General features: G+C 34.7%; 1 protein-coding gene across 12 annotated transcripts in view; it reads right to left on the reverse strand.

Moving 5' to 3' along the window:
• Window positions 1–20664, reverse strand: part of LOC106667237 (nuclear protein MDM1) — a 136203-nt gene that overhangs the window by 61462 nt on the left and 54077 nt on the right. For 9 of the 12 annotated variants that reach the window (XR_001340522.2, XR_001340523.2, XM_014395069.2 and 6 more), the window contains one exon: window positions 5303–5436. The exons of 2 other annotated variants lie outside the window; for them this stretch is intronic. Coding sequence is in view for 8 of the 10 variants with exons in the window: in XM_014395069.2 (XP_014250555.1) it covers window positions 5303–5436 (134 nt within the window). In the remaining 2 variants the exon portion in view is untranslated. Of the gene's footprint in view, window positions 1–5302; window positions 5437–17650; window positions 17951–20664 lie in introns of those variants that run through there. One more of the 12 variants, XM_024225254.1, reaches the window with a different exon arrangement.

The following is a 20664-nucleotide window of genomic DNA, read 5'->3' on the forward strand; positions in this document are numbered from 1 at the left end:
GAAAACATGCCTTAATATTTCAGTAATGGCAAACTGTGTATACAGGTACTTTTTCACGCTCATTTAAGCTTGTGTGCTTAACTAAATTCGAAAGGCCAAAAAAACCTCACCAGAACAAAGCTGTAGAGATTTATTCTAAATTTCGGAGACGACTTTCACAAACAGCCTTTTCAAAAAAGGAATATTGATCCAGCATTAACCATGATTGCTGATTATGAATTCGGTGACAAATGAATTTTGAACAAAAAAATTTTTTTGTTATAAGGCCGAATTTTATTTAGCTTATTGAGAACCACAGAAAAATCCTGCTCATTCAATACGTCTAATTAGAAAATAAAACATGATATATGGAAATAAATAATTAAAAAGAATGAATAAATAAACGCTAAATGATAATTTAATGTATAAGAGGTCGAATAAAATTGTATCATATTTAAGAAAATTTTTGTGTGAAATAGAAAACAAAATATGTGAGAAACTGCAACGAAAATTCGTGTCAGGTGAATTGTGATAATTTATATTTGTAATTTTATTACAATTTATGACAATAGGTTTTATTTTTCTTATACGAATTATTTAATTAGAAAGTGATACCATTTCTCGCCGATGAAGAGTCAGTAAACTGTTCGCCTCTTTGCACCTTTTCATATTTGAATTTTTGATAAAGAACAAAAGTATATATGTATAAAGAAATTATAGAAATAAACACAGTACAGGATGTCCCAAAATTGTTACTTTTAAAAGTGCTATAATATAAGCGCAGTTATAATTAGCACGAAAAATAAGTAATTGAAAGACTTAATTTTGAGTTTTTGTAAGTGACTGGAAGAATTTTAATTAATGAAAAGGTCGTCGTTTTGGAGACACCATGTACTAAGGCCGTTGCACCAATCACGGTTTAAACTTGGTTCATAATTTGAACTAAGTTCGAAGACGGGGCCGTTCTACTGACGAATTTACTTCAAGATGAAATGAAAAACGGAAATTTTTAATTCGCATGTATGTATTTAGCAATCATAAACCGTAAAAAGCTAGTGTCACGAGCGGGATTCGAACCCTCGTCCTTCGGCTCTAACCACTTGAGCGATTTCAATATTGAGCCGAAGAGCGTGGGTTCGAATCCAGCTCGTGACAGTAACTTTTTCATCTCAACCCAGACCTTAGATAAGAAGTACAATTAATTAAAGGCAATTTTTAAGAGTAACTTGGTTCGGTACTAAACTGTGTTTAAACCAGGTTGGTGTCTGAATAAGAAAAAAATTCAATAATTTGTATGCCAAAAGTAGATCAATTTTTATTTAAATGTAGGAAACTGATTCAAATCGCTCTCAATTTTTGTTGATCCATATTTAAATGCAGGTTGTTAAATAAAAGTCGCTAGGTCTAAGCTAGGTTTAAACCACGCTTGACAGCAGTTCACATTTGAACCAGTTTATTCATTTGAACTCGGTTCAAGATGTAATAAAAAACCAATTTTTTGTTAAACCCGGATCAGTACTTAGTTTAAACCAAGTTGGTGCATCGGTCGTTAAGTGTTTATACAGTTAAACTTCGATAAAAGGAGATCAACGTGCAAGAAATTGTCAAGTAAGTAAAATTTTACTTCCTCAATGGTACATAAATATTGTAAATACTTAAAATAAAATACTTTACTCCACTGTTTTATAAAATTCATTTACGTTTTAGTGGTCAATTGACCAAGTTACATCTTTCAATTAATTATTCTTTCCACGTAAGGTCTTGGTTGAGATAAAAAAGTCAGTGTCACGAGCGGGATTCGAACCCACGACCTTCGGCGAAGGTCCTAAGCCGAAGGACGTGGGTTCGAATTCCGCTCGTGACACTGACTTTTTTATCTCAACCAAGACCTTACATATGGAAAGAATAATTTATGTTTTATAAAAGTTGAAATCGTATTTTATCAAGTTAAACCATCTTAACGTAAAAATCGCTAAGGTTTTAAGAAAAAAACACGCAAAGTTCGTTTCAAGACTGTTTAACAATTTTTAACCCACCCAACCTTATAAGGTATGCAATTTTTAAACGGATAATTGCATCAGAAAACGTTTTTCCCTTTTGGATAGACAAATTTCGTAAGGAAGTTATGCCAAGTCATCTTGTTATACGCAAGAGTTTAATTGAGCTCACGTAGTTAATTTAATTTGCTCTTAGCCACTTTTACGTCCATTAAAAGTTATTTCTTACTAGTTTAGTCTTACAAAACGGTATTCATTATTTATTCAAAAGTATTTGCAAGTAGGAGGACGGACTGAGTGGGATGGTAAAATTTACTTTAAAAATTCAACTTTTTCATCCATAAAAGTCTGCTCGTTTTTTTTGTTACAGGAATAATATCCATCTTTGAAAGAAGTTTTAAATGAATATTGTAATTCGTTAAATTTGAGCGATTTGAAGACGTTATATACATAGAACAGACGTTTCAGCGCCACCGATCCATCACTTGAGATCAGTAGAGGGTGAGTAACCTTAAAAAAAACACAAAGGACACATGAGTCTTGAAAATAAAAGTTAGTTCAGGATGAACCATCTTGAGGGTAATGGTTTTGGATTATAAGCCCCTGGTGGTCCTCAAAGTCGCGCCAGGGCTAATGGGTTCAAATAAGGTTAAAGGTTAAAAGTCCTTTTTAAGACTTACTCACCGCGACCAATATTGGTTTATTGTTCAATCCCCATTATTATCTACAGCTTTTCGTTATGTTTTTATCAGATCCCAAAGATTAGTTGGGTTGGGTTTTCTTTTCCAGAAGTCTCATCCTGCAAACCAATAAAGGATATGTTCTATTGTTTCTTCTTTCTGGAATTATCTGCACAGGCTTGTTTCTGCTGCTTTGAGTTATGCCTCTGGGGTCAGCAGTCAGTATCATTCCAGTCAAAACATCCTAGGCCTAACAAATCTGCCGTTGGTGGGATGGTTCTTTGATGAAATGCATGTATCTTTGAAAATTTGATTGTTTCTATCCCGTATAAGAGTGCCTTATTTTCAAAGGTGTTCTGATACGTCTGTCTTCACCTGACAGTCGGCATGTTTCTGACTAAGCTTTGCCCATCTTCTTTAAGTGGTGCATAGAGGTCTATAGTTTAAATCTTGTCTGCTGAGAAAGAGTAGTTCCTTCTTTTTTATTTCTAACAGATTTATAAATATCTAAGCTTGCCTCGTACGAAGAGGTTTTGTCCAGTGATTATTTCTTTTTCAGGCCATTTTTCCAGGTCCAATTTACACTCCACGTACACCTAGTCCTCCGGGTCCCATTGGTGAGAGAGCTACCTCAGCTTGTTATATTTTTCTATACCTTCATGTGGAACCCACCTCAAGACACCTAGCTGTCTTTCTAGGGCCATTAGGCAATTTGAGGCATTTTCAGACTAGTTTGACGCTCAAACTATCCTGGCTGTCCGAAAGTAGTAATCTAAAATAATGAACCAACAATGTTCGTAAGCTGGTTACTTTCTCATAGTAGGGATGTTTTTACCGAGAGAAGAGTTCACTCACCTTTATTTTGGAGAGATTTATATCTTATCTCTTGGCTTGGCCCATACCTGATGCTTCTGTCCAGTGGTTTTCTTTCTCAAGCCGTTTTCCCAGCTCCATCTTAAGAACACTCTCCGGTGTTTGAAAGTGATCGTTTTTTTCCATGAGTACGTTAAAACTGCACGTTTTTGTCCAAAACTCGAGAATAAGTCGAAAACGGTTGAGAAATCGGTCAAAGTGGAAGGTGTCTAATCTAAAGCGTATTAAAATTTCCTATCGACTGCCATAGGGCGCCGCTCCAGGACAATTTACTGGTTACAAAGCTCAATTTGAAGTTTTCGTAAAAAGTGCATGAAAACATTTTAAAAAAGCCACCTTTTTCAGCGTGAAATATTCTAAAAAATGAGACCTAGCGCAAGTCTGTGACTTAAAAGGCTGAGAAAACTGCATTTCCAAAGTTGGCCATTTTTCCTGCAAACACGAAGTAATCGGGTTTTTTGACGGGTGGTGTAGTTTAGAGTTTAGAATGAATGGAGACGTCTAATGGGAATTTTTTTTATGATTTAATTTAGAAATGGGAGAAGTCTGTACGAATTCCTAAGATGGTTTATTGGGTTTTGGGATGATGATGATGATAGATACTAGGAAGTCGAAGGTTTTAGTTCCCCAAGCACTGCAGCCTTCTGGCTTGTTGTACTTTCCTTGTTCGTTAGTTCAGTGCAATCGTTTTGGTTACTAGGTTATTGGCTGTCGTTCCTTTTCCTGGGTTTTCTTTGTACCACAGGTTATGACTCCATTGAGCAGTCTTCGTTCGGAGATGATACGGGTGGCTGTTTCTTCTTTCTCCTTGCATAACCTAAAAGTGGGATCGTCACTGAACTAGCACAGTTTGTGTACATGTTTTCTAAAATGCCAGTGACCGATAATCTCATCACTCCTCTGAAGTTCTTCTGGAAGCTGGGGGACCAATTCGATCCATTTATTGAGGACAACTTCCGGTTAAAGCGAGATAACGCTCGGCGTTTGCCCGACTTCTCTTGGATGATGTAGGGATTACCGCAATGAATTGGTTCTCCTGGCATGACTCGTATGAAAAACTTTGGGACATGATAAATAGACAGGTTAGACAACGTTCGCCGACTCCAACACGCGTTGAACAGCTTCATACTCCATGGGTAGGAGACATAAAGTTCTCTGCGATGCCAGAGGAGGTAATACGCAATAATAATGGTAATATTTTTGTTCAGATCTCCCCGTTTTACTTCTCCGTCCACAAGCAACACCTTGGAGTTAATTGCATAATTAACACAGAGCCGCCGGAAGCAGTCATTACAGCCCACTTTACAAGAAAGATTATTACGTGTAGTTCAGCTCAAACGCTTCTAAAAGGGTTCAGCTTTAACTATACTCAAAATCCTCAACAATTCGGTTCAGAACGAGTTTGACCCTAAAATAGTCTTAATAATTTAATATTTTTTAAAGATAAGAATAAAGTGGTGATAAAGTATTTAAGGTCTTTTTTTATAGTAACGTAAAATAATAAAACACATTGATCTCCTTTAATATATACTTTTTACTGCGTATACAATAAAAATATCTTTTGTTCTTTTTCCCATTATTTTAATTAAACTTATATACAACAGATGTTCCTTTAATATTTTGTTAATTAATTGTTTCCATTCCAAAAAAAAATAAAAATAATAAATGAAATTAAATAATAAAAATAAATTTAGAAACAATATTGTTTCGTCGAAAACGGTTCTTTTTGTAATAATTATGAATATTATTAACATGTATATGTATATTAATTACCCTTGCGCGATCCAGAGAGGAAGAGGTGTGGTAGTAATCTCTATCTCTCTTCGTTGGTATGAAATCGTTCGTCCTGTAGGCAAGTGAAGGGTTTTTTTTTCTTCTAGGAAGTGCAGGTTCTATGGCACCAAGACCTGTTCAATAAAAACAAAAAAATTGAAAATGTTTCCAATTTATTTTCGTCTAGGTCCGTTTTTCTACATTTAACTTTAAAAAAAACTGACACAGAGAGAAGATGATGGATTAAATTTGGACTCAAAGCACGAAAGTGAGCGTTTAAAAATAAATTGGAAAAAAATTTACACAATATATTTAAATAAAGAATAGTACAAAGAGAAATAGAGCGAGTGACAAAGCGTTTGTAAAAAAAAGAAGCCAGTTTTTCCAAAAGCTTAACAACATAAAGTCAACTTTTCACCTCATCAACGCGAACGAGTAATTTAGTATTTCAGTACAAGTTCATATTCAGTAGATTTTAGTCTTATTTGCTATTCACATCATCATCACTGGGGTTAATCGTGTTAAAAATGTTAAACTCTAAATTGCTATTTCGGAACTGAAAGAGCACCCGATACAAGCGCGGTCTAGGGTCTAACCGGCTTTTATTAAAGGGCAGTATAGAAAAGTTAGTGAAAGCTTGATAAAGTTAAATTCCATCCCTAGATTCCCATGCTTGCGTGTATACCCTAATAAATTTGTTATGACTTTTAATAAATTAATAAAAATTTAATCTATCAACTTGTCAACTTTTGACTTATTTTTAATATTTAAAATACTAAATCCATTATATTTCGTGGTCCGATTGACCAAATAACTTCTTTCAATTAATTAATCTTTTTATGTAAGGTTGCAATGAAGTTGGTGTCGGAGTGGATCGAAGTCACGATAGCTCAAGTGGTTAGAAGAAAAAAAATTAATATAAAAATATATAATTATAATAAAATTGAAACAATATAGAACTAGATCTAATAGGGCTAGTACATTTTACAATATAACAAAAGAATAACCTTAGAGGTTATGTTTTCAACCTCAAATCATTTGCAGTAACCTTAGTAGTTATATATATATATACAGGGTGAATTGCTACTCGTGCTACAAACTTCTCCAGTAGATTCTTCACCCTAAAATGAACAAAAAAGTTCATATTGTCCATGGTCCGATTCTCAACCATTTCAGAGTAATTTCGCTTTTTATCGATTTTGAAAGATATCACGTCCTGGCGTCGGAAAATCGTGATATCTTTTAATCTAAACATTTCTCTGAAAATCTAATAGCACCGTTGAAATTCCCGTTAATTTTTCAATAAGAAGATGACGGTGGCAAAATGTTTGGGCTAATTTTTTGTGTTTTATTTCAGCCAGAACTACAAAAAGAGTGGAAAATTGTGTAAATCGGAAAGTGTATAAAGTAATCCAGAGTTTCTAATTTTAGTCTCAGAAGGCAGCAAATTTGAGGAAAACTACCTGATTTAATAACGCTTCCAACGCACTCGTCATTTTCTTATTTAGTGGTTGTGAGACCAAGATGTTGATGACAAAAAGAGAAAAAATGGTGGTTCAAGGATTGCTAATGTTTGAGAGTGACTTGCTACTCGTGCTACAAACTTCACCAGTAGATTCTTGACCCTAAAATGAACAAAAAAGTTCATATTGACCATGGTCCGATTCTCAACCATTTCAGAGTAATTTCGCTTTTTATCGATTTTGAAAGATATCACGTCCTGGCGTCGGAAAATCGTGATATCTTTTAATCTAAACATTTCTCTTAAAATCTATAAGCACCGTTGAAATCCCCGTTAATTTTTAGAGAGAATCAAAATCATAATTCCATTGAAATTTTTTAATTTAATTTAATGCCCATTTAGTATGTAATGCTTAAGAAGTTTACAAACAGCTAGAAGGTCAAGGAAGAAAGACCCAAACGTTTTGCCACCTTCATCTTCTTATTGAAAAATTAACGGGGATTTCAACGGTGCTTATAGATTTTAAGAGAAATGTTTAGATTAAAAGATATCACGATTTTCCGACGCCAGGACGTGATATCTTTCAAAATCGATAAAAAGCGAAATTACTCTGAAATGGTTGAGAATCGGACCATGGTCAATATGAACTTTTTTGTTCATTTTAGGGTCAAGAATCTACTGGTGAAGTTTGTAGCACGAGTAGCAAGTCACTCTCAAACATTAGCAATCCTTGAACCACCATTTTTTCTCTTTTTGTCATCAACATCTTGGTCTCACAACCACTAAATAAGAAAATGACGAGTGCGTTGGAAGCGTTATTAAATCAGGTAGTTTTCCTCAAATTTGCTGCCTTCTGAGACTAAAATTAGAAACTCTGGATTACTTTATACACTTTCCGATTTACACAATTTTCCACTCTTTTTGTAGTTCTGGCTGAAATAAAACACAAAAAATTAGCCCAAACATTTTGCCACCGTTTAATACTTACAAAAACAGCGATAACATTGGAAAGAAGTAAAGTTAAAATTTTTTGCCTCTAAATGCCTGATTTTTTTCAAAAATCTCAAAAATGCCAATAATTTTGAAACGACTACATCGATCTACAGGAAATTTTACACAAATTTAGAACGTTACAAACTACATGTTATGGCATAAGCTTGGCCCCCTAAAAAAAAAGAAAAAAAAAGTTGGACATATAAAACGTATATACGATATAAAGGAACATTTTAGGAGTCTTTGTTGATTTCCTCTTTATTTCCCTAATTTATAATGTTGTAAAATCTAAACATTGCTGACATAGCTTCAAAGAACAAATATTCAAATTTCCAATGGCTCCAATAACGTTGAATTTGAAGAAAGCCCAGAGGAATTATCCATTTTTATGTTGATCGCTGGTATGCAAATTATTAATTAAACAAAAATTCCCCTTGACTAACCCATCCTGAAAATGTCCATTTTTGCTATGTACATTCGTATTTATTGTTTTTGAGAGGCAAAGTTGATATTCGGTTTCTTATTTCGTGGCTGGAATTGTTGCCATCTCGTAGATCCGACAGAAGGACAAAACACCCTTTTTCATCATAGTTGTAGGACAATGAACCCCAGGAAAATAATTTTGTATTTATACATTGTTTATACTAGATTGCTTTCAAGTTAAAATTTTTATTAAGAAAATAATAAATCAAAATATCTTAATATATAAAAATTTCAATGAAGATCAGCTGGTGATAATAGGTTAACTTTGTTGATATTTTTATGGTTGTATTTATTCTAATTTGTTTTTAATCGATCACACTTTCTATAAATTCTCTATTGTCGTAAATAATTTATATAATATTTTATAAACAAGAAGGGATGATTTCTATTATCACCAATTTGTCACCACAGCCAGCTTACTCGAAATCGAGAATGGTCGGTGGTTCACCAACGATATTTGTTCATTCTCCTAGGCTTATCACAATTTCAAATGATTATAATTAGAAATTTTAACCCGACGAAATCCCGGGCTTTGGATTAAAGGGGCGTATGCAGAAGTTATGAGGCCGAAAGTAGGAAACCGTGTAACCTCACACCTTGCAATCTCACTTCACTTCCTGACCTTTGAATTTATTATATTTAATTTCAAAATTGTTAGTTTCAAAGAGAATTTTTCCAACGGGTTCAACGGAAAGCTCGGTTGTAACGTTTTTCAATTTATTACTTACAAAGGGAACGTACAGACGTGGAACGCCGAATTTAATGATTTTTTCCCCTAGCAATGAGCCATAGGAGCTGAGAAAAATCGTGTAAAAAAATAAAGTCATTTGCCTTTATTCTGTATGTATTTCAATATCGTCGTTTATCAGACGATTTTAAAAAATTTTGTTTACCTTGGAAAATAAAATAATATGCAGGATTGTATTGAATGTTGTTATATATATATGAAAAATTACAAAAAAAATCCTTAGTGAATTGGCCAAATTTTTTCCTTAAAAAAAACAATTTGGATTCGTTTTAAGCTTATTTTAAAGCCCTTAAATACGAATTTTTATAGCAAACAAAAATTTTAATTTTTGAGCTGGATTAACAGGATTTTTTTTCTGATGTCTGGTGTTCCACCTAAATGTCACAGCTCCTCTGGAGTTTATTCAAATCAAACGTTATTCCAGCCGTTAGAAAGCTGAATGTTTCTTCCTTTAAAAAATGTCAAGAAGAAATCAACAAATGTATAATTTTATGTCTCCAATTCTAATTTTTTAAGGGGACCAAGTTTAGGACTTGTCGTTCCTCCTCTACACCTATACCCCGACTTCACCCTTCCACCATCTTGGCATCCTTCGCCGACGACACAGCTGTGATCCTCAGATCCCGATCCACATCCCTTACGGAGGATTCCAGGCACATGTTAAACTAAATTATGTTTATTTACTTATTATATTAAGTTATATTAAATGTTACGTTAAATAACCTAATGGATCAAACTATAAAATGTAATGTAAGCAGAAGCACCCATGAATCATTCACCCTTCGAAACAAAACCCCTCATGCAAAATTCCTCAATAAACTCCCATCCTAAAAACAGATTGTGTCCGCTAGCTTGGGTTCCATCTAGACTCAAGACTAACATTGAACCAACCCACACGGTTAAAACGACAGGACGACTACTCCACAGATTACTGGCACGCAAATCCACAAGACAATAGTAAAACCAATCTGGACTGACTAGAACTGTGCGGCCCCGCTAAACTTTCTAACATCCAAAGAATACAATCCTTCCAGTCAAAAGTCCTCAGAACCACAGTCAATACTCTTTAGTACGCCTCCATCAACCTTCACAGTGACCTCAAAATCCCTCTAGTACAAAAAATAATCAGTGAAACATTTTCAATTTTCCACAATAAACTCTCCCCTAATCCAATAGAAACCACTCCTATATGCCATCAGACAACTGAAGAAGAGATGACCTCGCGACCTACTATGGTCCTAACGGTACCAACGATAGCTGTCAATTCTCCTCACGACACATGATCTATGCCATTTTGAAATATTGCAAATCCAGCTCATTACATAATTTAAATAAAGTAAAGATTGTAATGAATATTAAAACAACATATAGTTTATAATGTTCTAAAGTTGTGAAAAGTTAGTTGTATATTTGTGGAGTCGTTTCAAAATTAATCATTTTTGTGATTTTTGAAAAAAAAATCGGAAGGAAAATGGCAAAAAATTTGATTTAAAAACTGTGATATTGTCACTTTTCTGAAAATGTCTGTTCAGGAGTTGTAGAAAATGAATATCCACTTTGTTTCTTACTTAAAACATTTTTAATCGGGCAAGGACGATTCCTCGTTTCCACACGCAAGGGCGATATCTTGTACGACCCCGTGGAGAAGTTTTTGTTGATTTCGTTTATATTTTTTCTCACTTATTATTTTTGTTGATATAGCACAAAATCTAAAACTTCTTGACGAAGTCCAAAGGGGTTATGAATTTTATTTTTTATCAAGCCCAAAAATATCTATTTTTTAATGACACGAATATTCGTATTTATTGGTTTTACAGAGTACTTAAAACAAGTTATATTTTTTCAAAAATAATATTTTTGGCCTACTTTACAAGAAGCGTCTTTTGACTTCGCAAATTTTTATATAACAGTTTTATTTATAATGAATCAAGATATATATATATTTAATATAATCCGGCTTATTATGTTTTTATTCTACGCAAAAATGCAAATCTGCTGATTTATAATAACCTTCAAAGACATCACAAGAAAGACAGACTATTTTACAAAAGTACCTACATTAGATTAATAAACAAATTTTCTCAGCTCCTAGCGTCCATTGGCCAGAACACTCAAACTGTGTATAACATATACAAAACTGTATAACATATTTTTCGATTAACACCAAAAAATGTTTTATTAAAATCGACGATCCGATGTCGGTACCATTTTTCGATATGTTACCGCGTGTATTATAATATATAATAATGATGGGGTTATACAAATATGGGTTTAAAAGAAAATATTAACATGGAATACAAGAGGAAAAATTACTGCTTTGGTTAAAACTGACAACTTGCTAACGCTGAGCTTAACTAAAAAAAAGTAATAAGTATACTTTAATTTACATTATGTACACGCAAAACCTGAAAACATTCTAGAACAGTTTTTCTGAAACTAAAGGAGTTTTACCCCCTTTACTGGTTGCCAGCAAAGCGGAGTGTTTCTCAGGCTCCGACCTTGGCACCCTTGTTCTTTTTTATCTCTACCTTGTGATATACCGCAAACTTCACCGGCAACCACGTCCACTTTGTCAATGACGACCAAATGAACAAGCAATGCCTAAAGATTTATATCCGATTGATTATTAAATAAATCAATTGATGTGAAACTGGTTTTGTTTTAACTAAACAAAAAAACATATTAATGTTCAAAAATAAATTTCAATGATATTCTTTCTCTCCTTTTCAAAGCCCTTAAAAGCTCCGGTCTGTCAATAAAATGTTAACAAAAATTATGTTAACAAAAATATCCTGTATATAATTAAAAAAACACAACTTGACCAGTTTGTGATTGAATTTTATAATACTTTCGAGCACAGTTTTAAGGGATATTTTAAGGGCCAATTTTTTCTATAAAACGATGAGAATGCTGGGCTAATTTGTCTGAGGACTTTTGATTGAAAAGATTGGGTAAAATTTTGACGGTCTAAGTATAGTCCTAAGTAGATGACTTGAGTGGAATCGGTAGCTCCTTACTGATGATGTACATTGTAGGGTAAAACTTTTTTTCAGTGTAAATGTCCGTTTTTCCTCATTCATTCTTGTCCTCCACTTTTCGCACCAGTATTTGATAAATTCAAGGAGTTCTTGGATGTTGTAGATTAGGGTGAAAAGACAAAATTGCCATCTCCATTCATGTATGTGGTAATGATAGTCTTGAGATTATGAGTAAGTCAGAAATATAAATGAAAAACAGTATCGGACTAAGAATGCTCCCTTGAGGGACGCCAGCTTGTATTGGACTGATATATGATTACTCGTGGCCGCATCTCACTGAAGCAGCGGTCAGTTAAATACGATTCAAGGATAAGGAAATACGGAGTAGATAGGAAGCGTTTAAGTTCATAAAGGATACCTGTTCCAGACCCCAGGCAATAATTTTTGCTCTCTTGAGCGGAGGAAATGTCAAGTTTCCCGAAACGGATTTCGAATGAAGAAGACGGATGACAAATTGGTGTGAAGGAATGTGTATCTAGGATGGGCATTAAACGTTTTAAAAGGAGCCTTTCGAGGATTTTTTTGGACATCCCAAGAAGAAAATAAGTGACTGTTTTCATCATTTCAAAAATGATTTTTGAAAACCGATGAAAATTTTGAATTTTTCACATCTATTGGCAGTTTGTTATAAATTGTGCATGCTGTGATCAGGAAAGAATTCTGGACAAAGGATGTTCTCAATTGAGGATGATAGAAATGGGTAGGATTTTGACAGGTTGAGGGGGATCTCCGTGGGATGGAAGCTATTCTCTTAATATCCTTATTAATCAATCCGATACAGGACTTAAGGGATTACATTTTGGGTGTCTTTGACAAAGAGGATATCGTTCCAAGAGCTTATTGGCGGTAGATCATAATGGTAGTGACGGAAAAAGAAGGGGGGGCCAAGGATTACGCACTGAGGAACCCCTTGTAAAGACGATTAACTCACACAAAGATGATTTATTGAATAAAATATGTTTAAAAACGACTATATAATTTCCATATTGGTCCAGTTTCACCGTTGAAAAAAATTTGGAGAGGTGAAAAACCTCAGTTTTCTGAAATTTGTCGCAAGGTCTAATATAATTGTTTAATGCACGATTTATTTTTATTGGTTTAACATATTAATGTATTAACGATAAAAACATATATTTTGAAATTTACAAATTTCATTTAGATATCTAGAAACTGTCCTGGATCGCGTGCAGGTAAAACCCCGGTATACATACACCCCATACATAAAACCCCATACGTACAATATTTTAAAGATAAAAATAAATTGTGCATTTTGTCATAATTAGCTGGAGTGAACATTAGCAGTGTTTTTACAATAATAATATAATATTAGTTTGAAAAAATAATAGGTGGTTTTAGCGATGTGTAAAGTATATATAATTATTCCGTCTCTAGGTGTTTTGTGTTTATGTAATAGTTTAAAAATGTACAGGTGCCAGTCGATTATCAGTATAAAAGTCCATGAGAATTTAATTTACATGCAAAACGTGTATAAAATGTGCAAGCTGAAGCTTTCAAAGTATCGCCTCTGCAGCCTTACCTGAATCGAATCAAGAACAGAGTAATTAATCTGTCAACATCAACGCGATGCCTGTGCTCAAAATTAGGTGTTCATGTAAAAAGACGCGGCATCCGATTTCAGCCTGTTTTATGTAACGTTTTACAAATTATCTCTGAAACGTTCAAGAAGGGATAGGCACAGATGCTTCCTGTCCTATACGTTAAGTTGGCCAAAAAATGTATTGACTATAAGCCCCTCCTTGTTTAAAAATGTTTCGACGGAAGTACAACTCGAGATGTTTCTGAAGCACGATTAAACACGGTCCTATCAAATCGGTAAAGCAAGTCCGATCATATTTTCTCAAAATAGCCGAAAGGTTATCAGCTTTTCAGTCAATTTAGAAAAAAACTTATGTATGTTGGAATGATCGAAGTAAGACTGTGAGTAATCTGTTATCGACTGGTTATGGGCGTCGGGGTCGACGAACACGCCCGTTAGGTCAACAAGACTGTAATAGATAAGGTGAATGGTAAGCGAAAAATTAAACAAAAAATAAAATGATATTTGACATAAAAATTTGTTCATAATAATTCGCCGGTTGGAAGATATGTAATATCAATAAACTAGAAAGAGGAAAAACACTAACATCAATAATAAAGATAGTCAATATGTGACCTTCCGGTTTTTTGAGCATTTATCAGGAGTTACATCGATAATGTCTCGCCTATTCTCGCCGCCTCTAGTGTGGAAACTCTTCGCAGTTTGTTAAGACATTTTTTATAATATGAAACATCAGGTTTTATGTTTATGCTTTCATCAATTTAGTGTTTTCAGTAGACAAACTTGGTGTTTTATTCTCGCCTCTTCTGGGTCCTTTCTCGCGATAATGGTATGGGATTGGTTATAATATGAAAGACAATTATTTGTTTTGTTTCGTCCGGTTTCATGTTGATACTTTCATCGATTCAGTGTTTTCACTGGAGTAAATTATGTTCTATGTGTGAGATTAGTTAATTTATGAAAGACAGTTATTTATTTTGTTTTCCGGTTTTGTGTTTATGCTACTTTTGGTTCTGTGTTTCAAACTGAGAAAATTATGTGGTTAATTACATATGAAAGATAAGTATTTGATTTGTTTCGCCCGGTTTCATGTTGATACTTTCGTCGATTCAGGGTTTTCAGTGGAGAAAATTGTGTTATATGTGTGGAATTAGTTAATTTATGAAAGACAGTTATTTATTTTGTTTTCCGGTTTTGTGTTTATGCTACTTTTGGTTCTGTGTTTCAAACTGAGAAAATTATGTTCTATGGATGGGGTTAGTTACATTATGAAAGACAAGTATTTGATTTGTTTCGGCCGGTTTCATGATACTTTCGTCGATCAGCGTTTTCAGTGGAGAAAATTATGTTCTATGTGTGGGGTTAGTTACATTATGAAAGACAAGTATTTGATTTGTTTCGCCCGGTTTCATGTTGATACTTTCGTCGATTCAGGGTTTTCAGTGGAGACAATTATGTTCTACGTAAGGAATTGGTTAAATTATGAAAGACAATTATTTGTTTTGTTTCGTCGGGTTTTGTGTTTATGCTTCAGTTGGTTCATTGTTTCATATTGAGAAAATTATGTTCTACTGTCGTCTGGTGTTCTTCGATCGTTATAATATGAAATACTATTTGTTTTCTTATGTTTTTTCGTAAGGTTTTATGTTTTTTGTGGATACATTGTTTCCAATGGAGCTTTATGTTTTTTTTGCGTATATTTTCATGTTTCCCATGTCCAATTTTTTTTTATTGTGTGTTTCTTAGTGACCTGTTGTTTCATAATTTGTTGAAGTCGTGAAGCGGTCAAGAATGAGGTAGTTTAGAAGAAACACCGTTTTCATTTTTTGCCAACGTTTCGACCTTTATTCGGGTCATCTTCAGAGCCCTAATAAACTAAAAAACATAGCCTGATTGGAAAAAATACAATTTAAGATGTAAATATACATTTTCGACCAAGTATTTCATACTCGCATAAAGTGTGGTGCCATTCTTGTGATGTCATATTGGTTTTGTGTAAAAGTGTTGTGAAACGTGAATTCGTGAAGGGACCTTACACCTCAAAAATTTTGAAACATACAAAGAAATCTTACATAACAATAACTACCCTAAAACATAATCAACAGAATCGTAAACAATTATAACCCAGCACTACAGAAAAGAACAACCTCCACAGTACACAAAACATCACCAACACTATAATACAAAGACGAACCAATATACATGTCCATTCCATTCATCCACACATTGTCACACAAATTAAATCAATTTCTCTCCTCAGAACACAATAAAATAGCTTTTGAAAACCATAAAACAGTACACACACTTTTTAGACCCAACACCAACAATATAAAATTAATTGTATGAACTGTCCAACTACATACATTGGAATTATTGCCATATCTAGAAAATCGGAATAAAAAACACATTTATTACTGTAAAACACCAAAAACCAATCCCACAGCATTGGCCACACACCACTTTGAAAAACAAGATAACTTTGATTTCGACAAAATATAAATACTAAACACGGAAACAAACTAATACAAACACAACTTTCTAGAAATAGTTTACATTTACAGAGAAACACACAGCATTAATTACAGAACAGATACATGCAAACTCAGCCGTAGCTATGCCAACATCATAAAGCAAATAAACTATTAAATCTTAATTTTATTTTTCCCTTTCCTTCGTTTATTGTCCTTAACAATTAACTACCTTTCCAATATTGAATGCTGAATCACAAATCAAATCCAGAAAATCCTCATTCTCGATTTCCTTTGAGTTAAATAAAACCGCCTATGATCAAAGAAATTTTCCCAGATTTCCGCATCCACCACCGTGTCATATTCGTATAAAAACAGCAGAATACATATTTACGTTTCACAACCCTTTCACACAAAACCAATATGACACACAAGAATAGCACCACTCTTTATGTGAGTATGAAATATTTGGTACAAAATTTATATTTACATCTTAAATTGTATTTTTTCCGATCAATATATGTTTTGTAATTTGTCTAGGCCGTGAAGATGACCCGAATAAAGGTCGAAACAAGCAAAACATGAAAAAGGTATTTTTCTAAACTAACTCATTCTTGAACGCTCCTCACTTCAATTACTTTTTTTAATATTGGCTTGTTTGTCTTATATGAAACCTGTCTTTTCCGATGTACTTATTTGTATTTTGTCGGGTTGCAAAAATATTGTGCTCAATATTGGTCCACCTAAAATGGCAAAAATGAAATAAAAAAACTCGCGTAGCATCAAAACACGGCTAGAATGGTAGACTTGGATGATCATCGTCTTTCCATCTCCAGGCAAACTTCAGCCTCTCTCTACTTTTCTCACCATGAAAATATAATTATTTATACTACAACTGCCATTAACTCAATTTATTTAAACATCGGCACAGTTTCATAGTAGTGGTCAATTTGTGACACCATACAGAAAAATCCATGTGGATTTATTAAATTTTGGCATTTTGGAAAAAACTCAGAATTTCTTGTCCTAAGAACTAAATTGAAAGTATTAATTAATGCCCTGATATCTATGAACATATTCATATAAAAATTGTTTTAATATAAATATATAGTTAAACTAGATCAACGAACGCCTGATATGGTTCTGGAAGAATCATCTGATGATTTATACTGTGTGTGTGTGTGTGTGTGTGTGTGTGTGTGTGTGTGTTTGTGTGATTTTTCAGCATAAAGAAGATATTACAAACGAAAATCGACAGGTCAAACATTTGGCGACAAATCTGTCATAGTTGTTTATAATATGTTTGCAATAACTTTTGGTTTGTTTTGTCTGCTAGTCACTAGTGCGTCTCGATTGCAAACATAAGCTAATGTTGACCGGAAGAAAACCGTGCAGACATAAATCGTTTTAAAGCAGGCGCAGTGCTGTAGTAAAAAGCTGAAGGTAACTGTTTAATCTCAGTTATTTATGAAGAAGCTTTCAAACGGCACCTGGAGTTTCTTGGGCAGTCGAAACATCCGAGTGAAGCTAACCTTTGCTAATTGTTTAAATAAGCCTTTAAGCCATAGCGAGAAGATTAAAAAAAGAATAATACTTGCTTATTGGTATAAATATAGATTTCATCACAGTTCATCCGGTAGGAAGCAGAACCCGTTGAAAGAGCGTCATGAGCACAGTGCACTTTAACGAGGAAATCCGACACGTAGGAGATTAGTCATCCACGCATGGTCAATAGGACGATACCAATCCTACCGCACATCAGATCACTGTTTTAATTAGGTTTAATTTCAACTGACCCGAGAGGAGCGAGAAGATTGCCCGATGACTTGATAAAATGCAAGTGGAGCGAGACTTTGATGGAAACGCGCACTTTCCACTGTGTTTCTCTCGCTCGGCGTTTCTTATCCGCCGATCTCTTCGACCGGCACGCGGCCACGACGTAACTACTTAGAAAAGCATCGATTCTGTGCAGTCCGTCCCAGGGCAACACGGAACTTCTTAACTTCTCCTCGGGAAGACAACAGACCAAGGCAATTAGGAGGGTGGCGCCTCGAAATTGTTGACAATTTCACAGTGGATTTTCTACTTAAAATATTTTTGCGATGGGATAATTACAAAAATTATTCGAAGGGCTAAAAACACACGATCAACATCATAGTCTTATTGTATAAAATAGCATTAACGTTTTTATGATAATTAATTAAGGTTTTTAGTTGAGATAAAAAGTCAATGGCACGAGCGGGATTCGAACCCACGATCTTCGGCTTGATACGCCGCTGCTCTACCACTTGAGCTATCGTGACCTCGATCCACTCGGACACCAACCTCCCATCTCAACCGCACCTTTTGAATTTTCCCTCCTTTTTGCCATTTTTCAAAAGCTCAAGTGGGTTCGAATCCACCTCGTGCCATTGACTTTTTATCTCAACTAAAAACCTTAATTAATTGTAATATATTCATTGGTCAAGCGGACCACGAAATTAGTGAATTTAGTTTTTATGATAATAATTTAAATGTATAAAAGTGTTAAATGTATTTCGTGGATTGGTGGGAAACAATTTCTTGAAAGATTATTTCATTTCTGGCTCAAAAGAAATTTTCCCCCCTAAAATATTAAAAATATACATAGTGTCCCGTGAAAAGACTTCCATACTTCAAAGGTTACCCTACGTATCAAATTGACCTAAAACGACCCGGTTTTCCAAAGCCTGGTTTTCAACTGGATTCGAGAATTTTTTTGAGGCCATTTCAACAGGTTTATTCCATAAACGCCTCTGTGTCTCATAAAATGTTAATCCTAGACTAAATTTGTTTTCACCAATAAAACGAGAAGAGTGAAAAGAAGCATTGCGAAAATAAAATATTGCGCCCATCCTATAATTATAGATTATGAAACTTTGTTCTATGGTGACGCAGAAAAACCCATTTAAAAAGACTCTACTTAAAACTATTTAGAGTTTTAAGATGTTGGTTGGGGGCAGTGATATCAACCCCGTAGACGCAAATACGGTCTTTCTGACTGTTATGAGAATGGAACATGGAGGTTCATAGTTCAACGGATTGTTGATCCCAGCCAACCTGATTCTACTGACCATACCTAGCCCGTACCGTTAACCAGGACATAAAAGACCACTAGAACGCCTTCTTGGCATAGGGTCGGGTGAAGGATCAGTTCGTTGACAAAAGGAATGCTGAGGTCATTGTGGGGAGTGAGGATTTGTCTGAGGCCTTTTGATCGGAAGGATTGGATGAGCTGGATGTTGGTTGGTTTGGCACCACTCTACAGTTCAATTCCGTAGGTCCAAAGTGGACGCAGTAACATCTTGTGTAAGATTAATTCAGTTTTGAAGGCATTATTTGACCTCCCTAATTTCAGTCGTAACAACCCAACTTATGAGAAAGAACTGTCTCAGGCCCGAGATGGCTTGGTGGTGCCGGGTCCGGGCACGGCTTGGGCCTGTCGGGCCCCGTATCCTATGTGGATGTGGAATTTTCCGTAGAAAATAATACAGTTATTATATTATAATAGTTAACTAAGTTATACATATTTCAAAGAGCTGAAAATTTTTGGCTGCAAGGGGGTCTTGGTGGACACTGTATTTTCAAACGATTGGTTATAAAATGTTATTCTAAACTCTCAATAATGATTCTAACGTTATTTGTTTGTTATTTACGAATGATGGTTTGGTCTTCTTTGTGTACCCTATACGTTAACGTTGTTAGTCATCATGATAGCAATGCGCAAACTGTCAACAGCAACTCTAAAGAGGGGGTCTATTGCTCTGGCTGAACCATTACCTCAGCCACGAAATTCTTCTCTTACCAGGACCAGGTCTCCCTAAGATTTTTTCTTCAACAATAATCTTAAGCAGTTATATTTAACCGGGTGACGTAAAACATGATTGAAATACCCAATTTTCCTTGGCTGCACTGTTGTGTTAATTTCTGTTGTTTTGTTTATTCTTCTGAGTACCTCCATGTTAGTTATGGGTTATGTCCAGCCTATTTTTAGAATCCTTCTGTAGGCTACTTCTCAAATGCCTTGAGTTTTTTCATAGACGCTTCTGTTGGTGACCAAGCTTCGACGCCATATAGCAGATTTGACAGTACCAAGCCCCATAGGTTAACAGATAGCCTAGGTATATTATCTTTTGGACCCTCTCTATGGTGACATCGTGGAGGTTTCTACGTCAGTAATAGGTGTTTAATTGTTAACCATATCGGTTGAGAAGGGGAGTTGGTGTCCGAGAGGATCGAAGTCACGATAGCTCAAGTGGTTAGAGCAGCGGCGTATCGAGAAGAAGGTCTTGGGTTCGAATCCCGCTCGTGACACTACTTTTTCATCTCGACCAACACCTTACATAAAAAGAATAATTAATTGAAATAATTAGCTTGGTCAGTTGGACCACTAAACATAAATGGACTAACCATACATTTAGTCTTTGCCGCATTTAATTTTAAACCATGTTCAATTCTTTTTTGTGACACGGTACACCGGTGATAAGTAGGTTTTGTGGTTCTCCTTGGCTATTTGCAATTAAGACGTCATCCGACTATCGGATATTATTTATTGGGTACCATTCACCTTTACACCCTCCTACAATCATCAAGA

Source organism: Cimex lectularius, unplaced genomic scaffold, assembly GCF_000648675.2.
Source record: "Cimex lectularius strain Harlan isolate CLEC.00 unplaced genomic scaffold, Clec_2.1 scaffold27, whole genome shotgun sequence".
NCBI lineage: Eukaryota > Metazoa > Arthropoda > Insecta > Hemiptera > Cimicidae > Cimex > Cimex lectularius.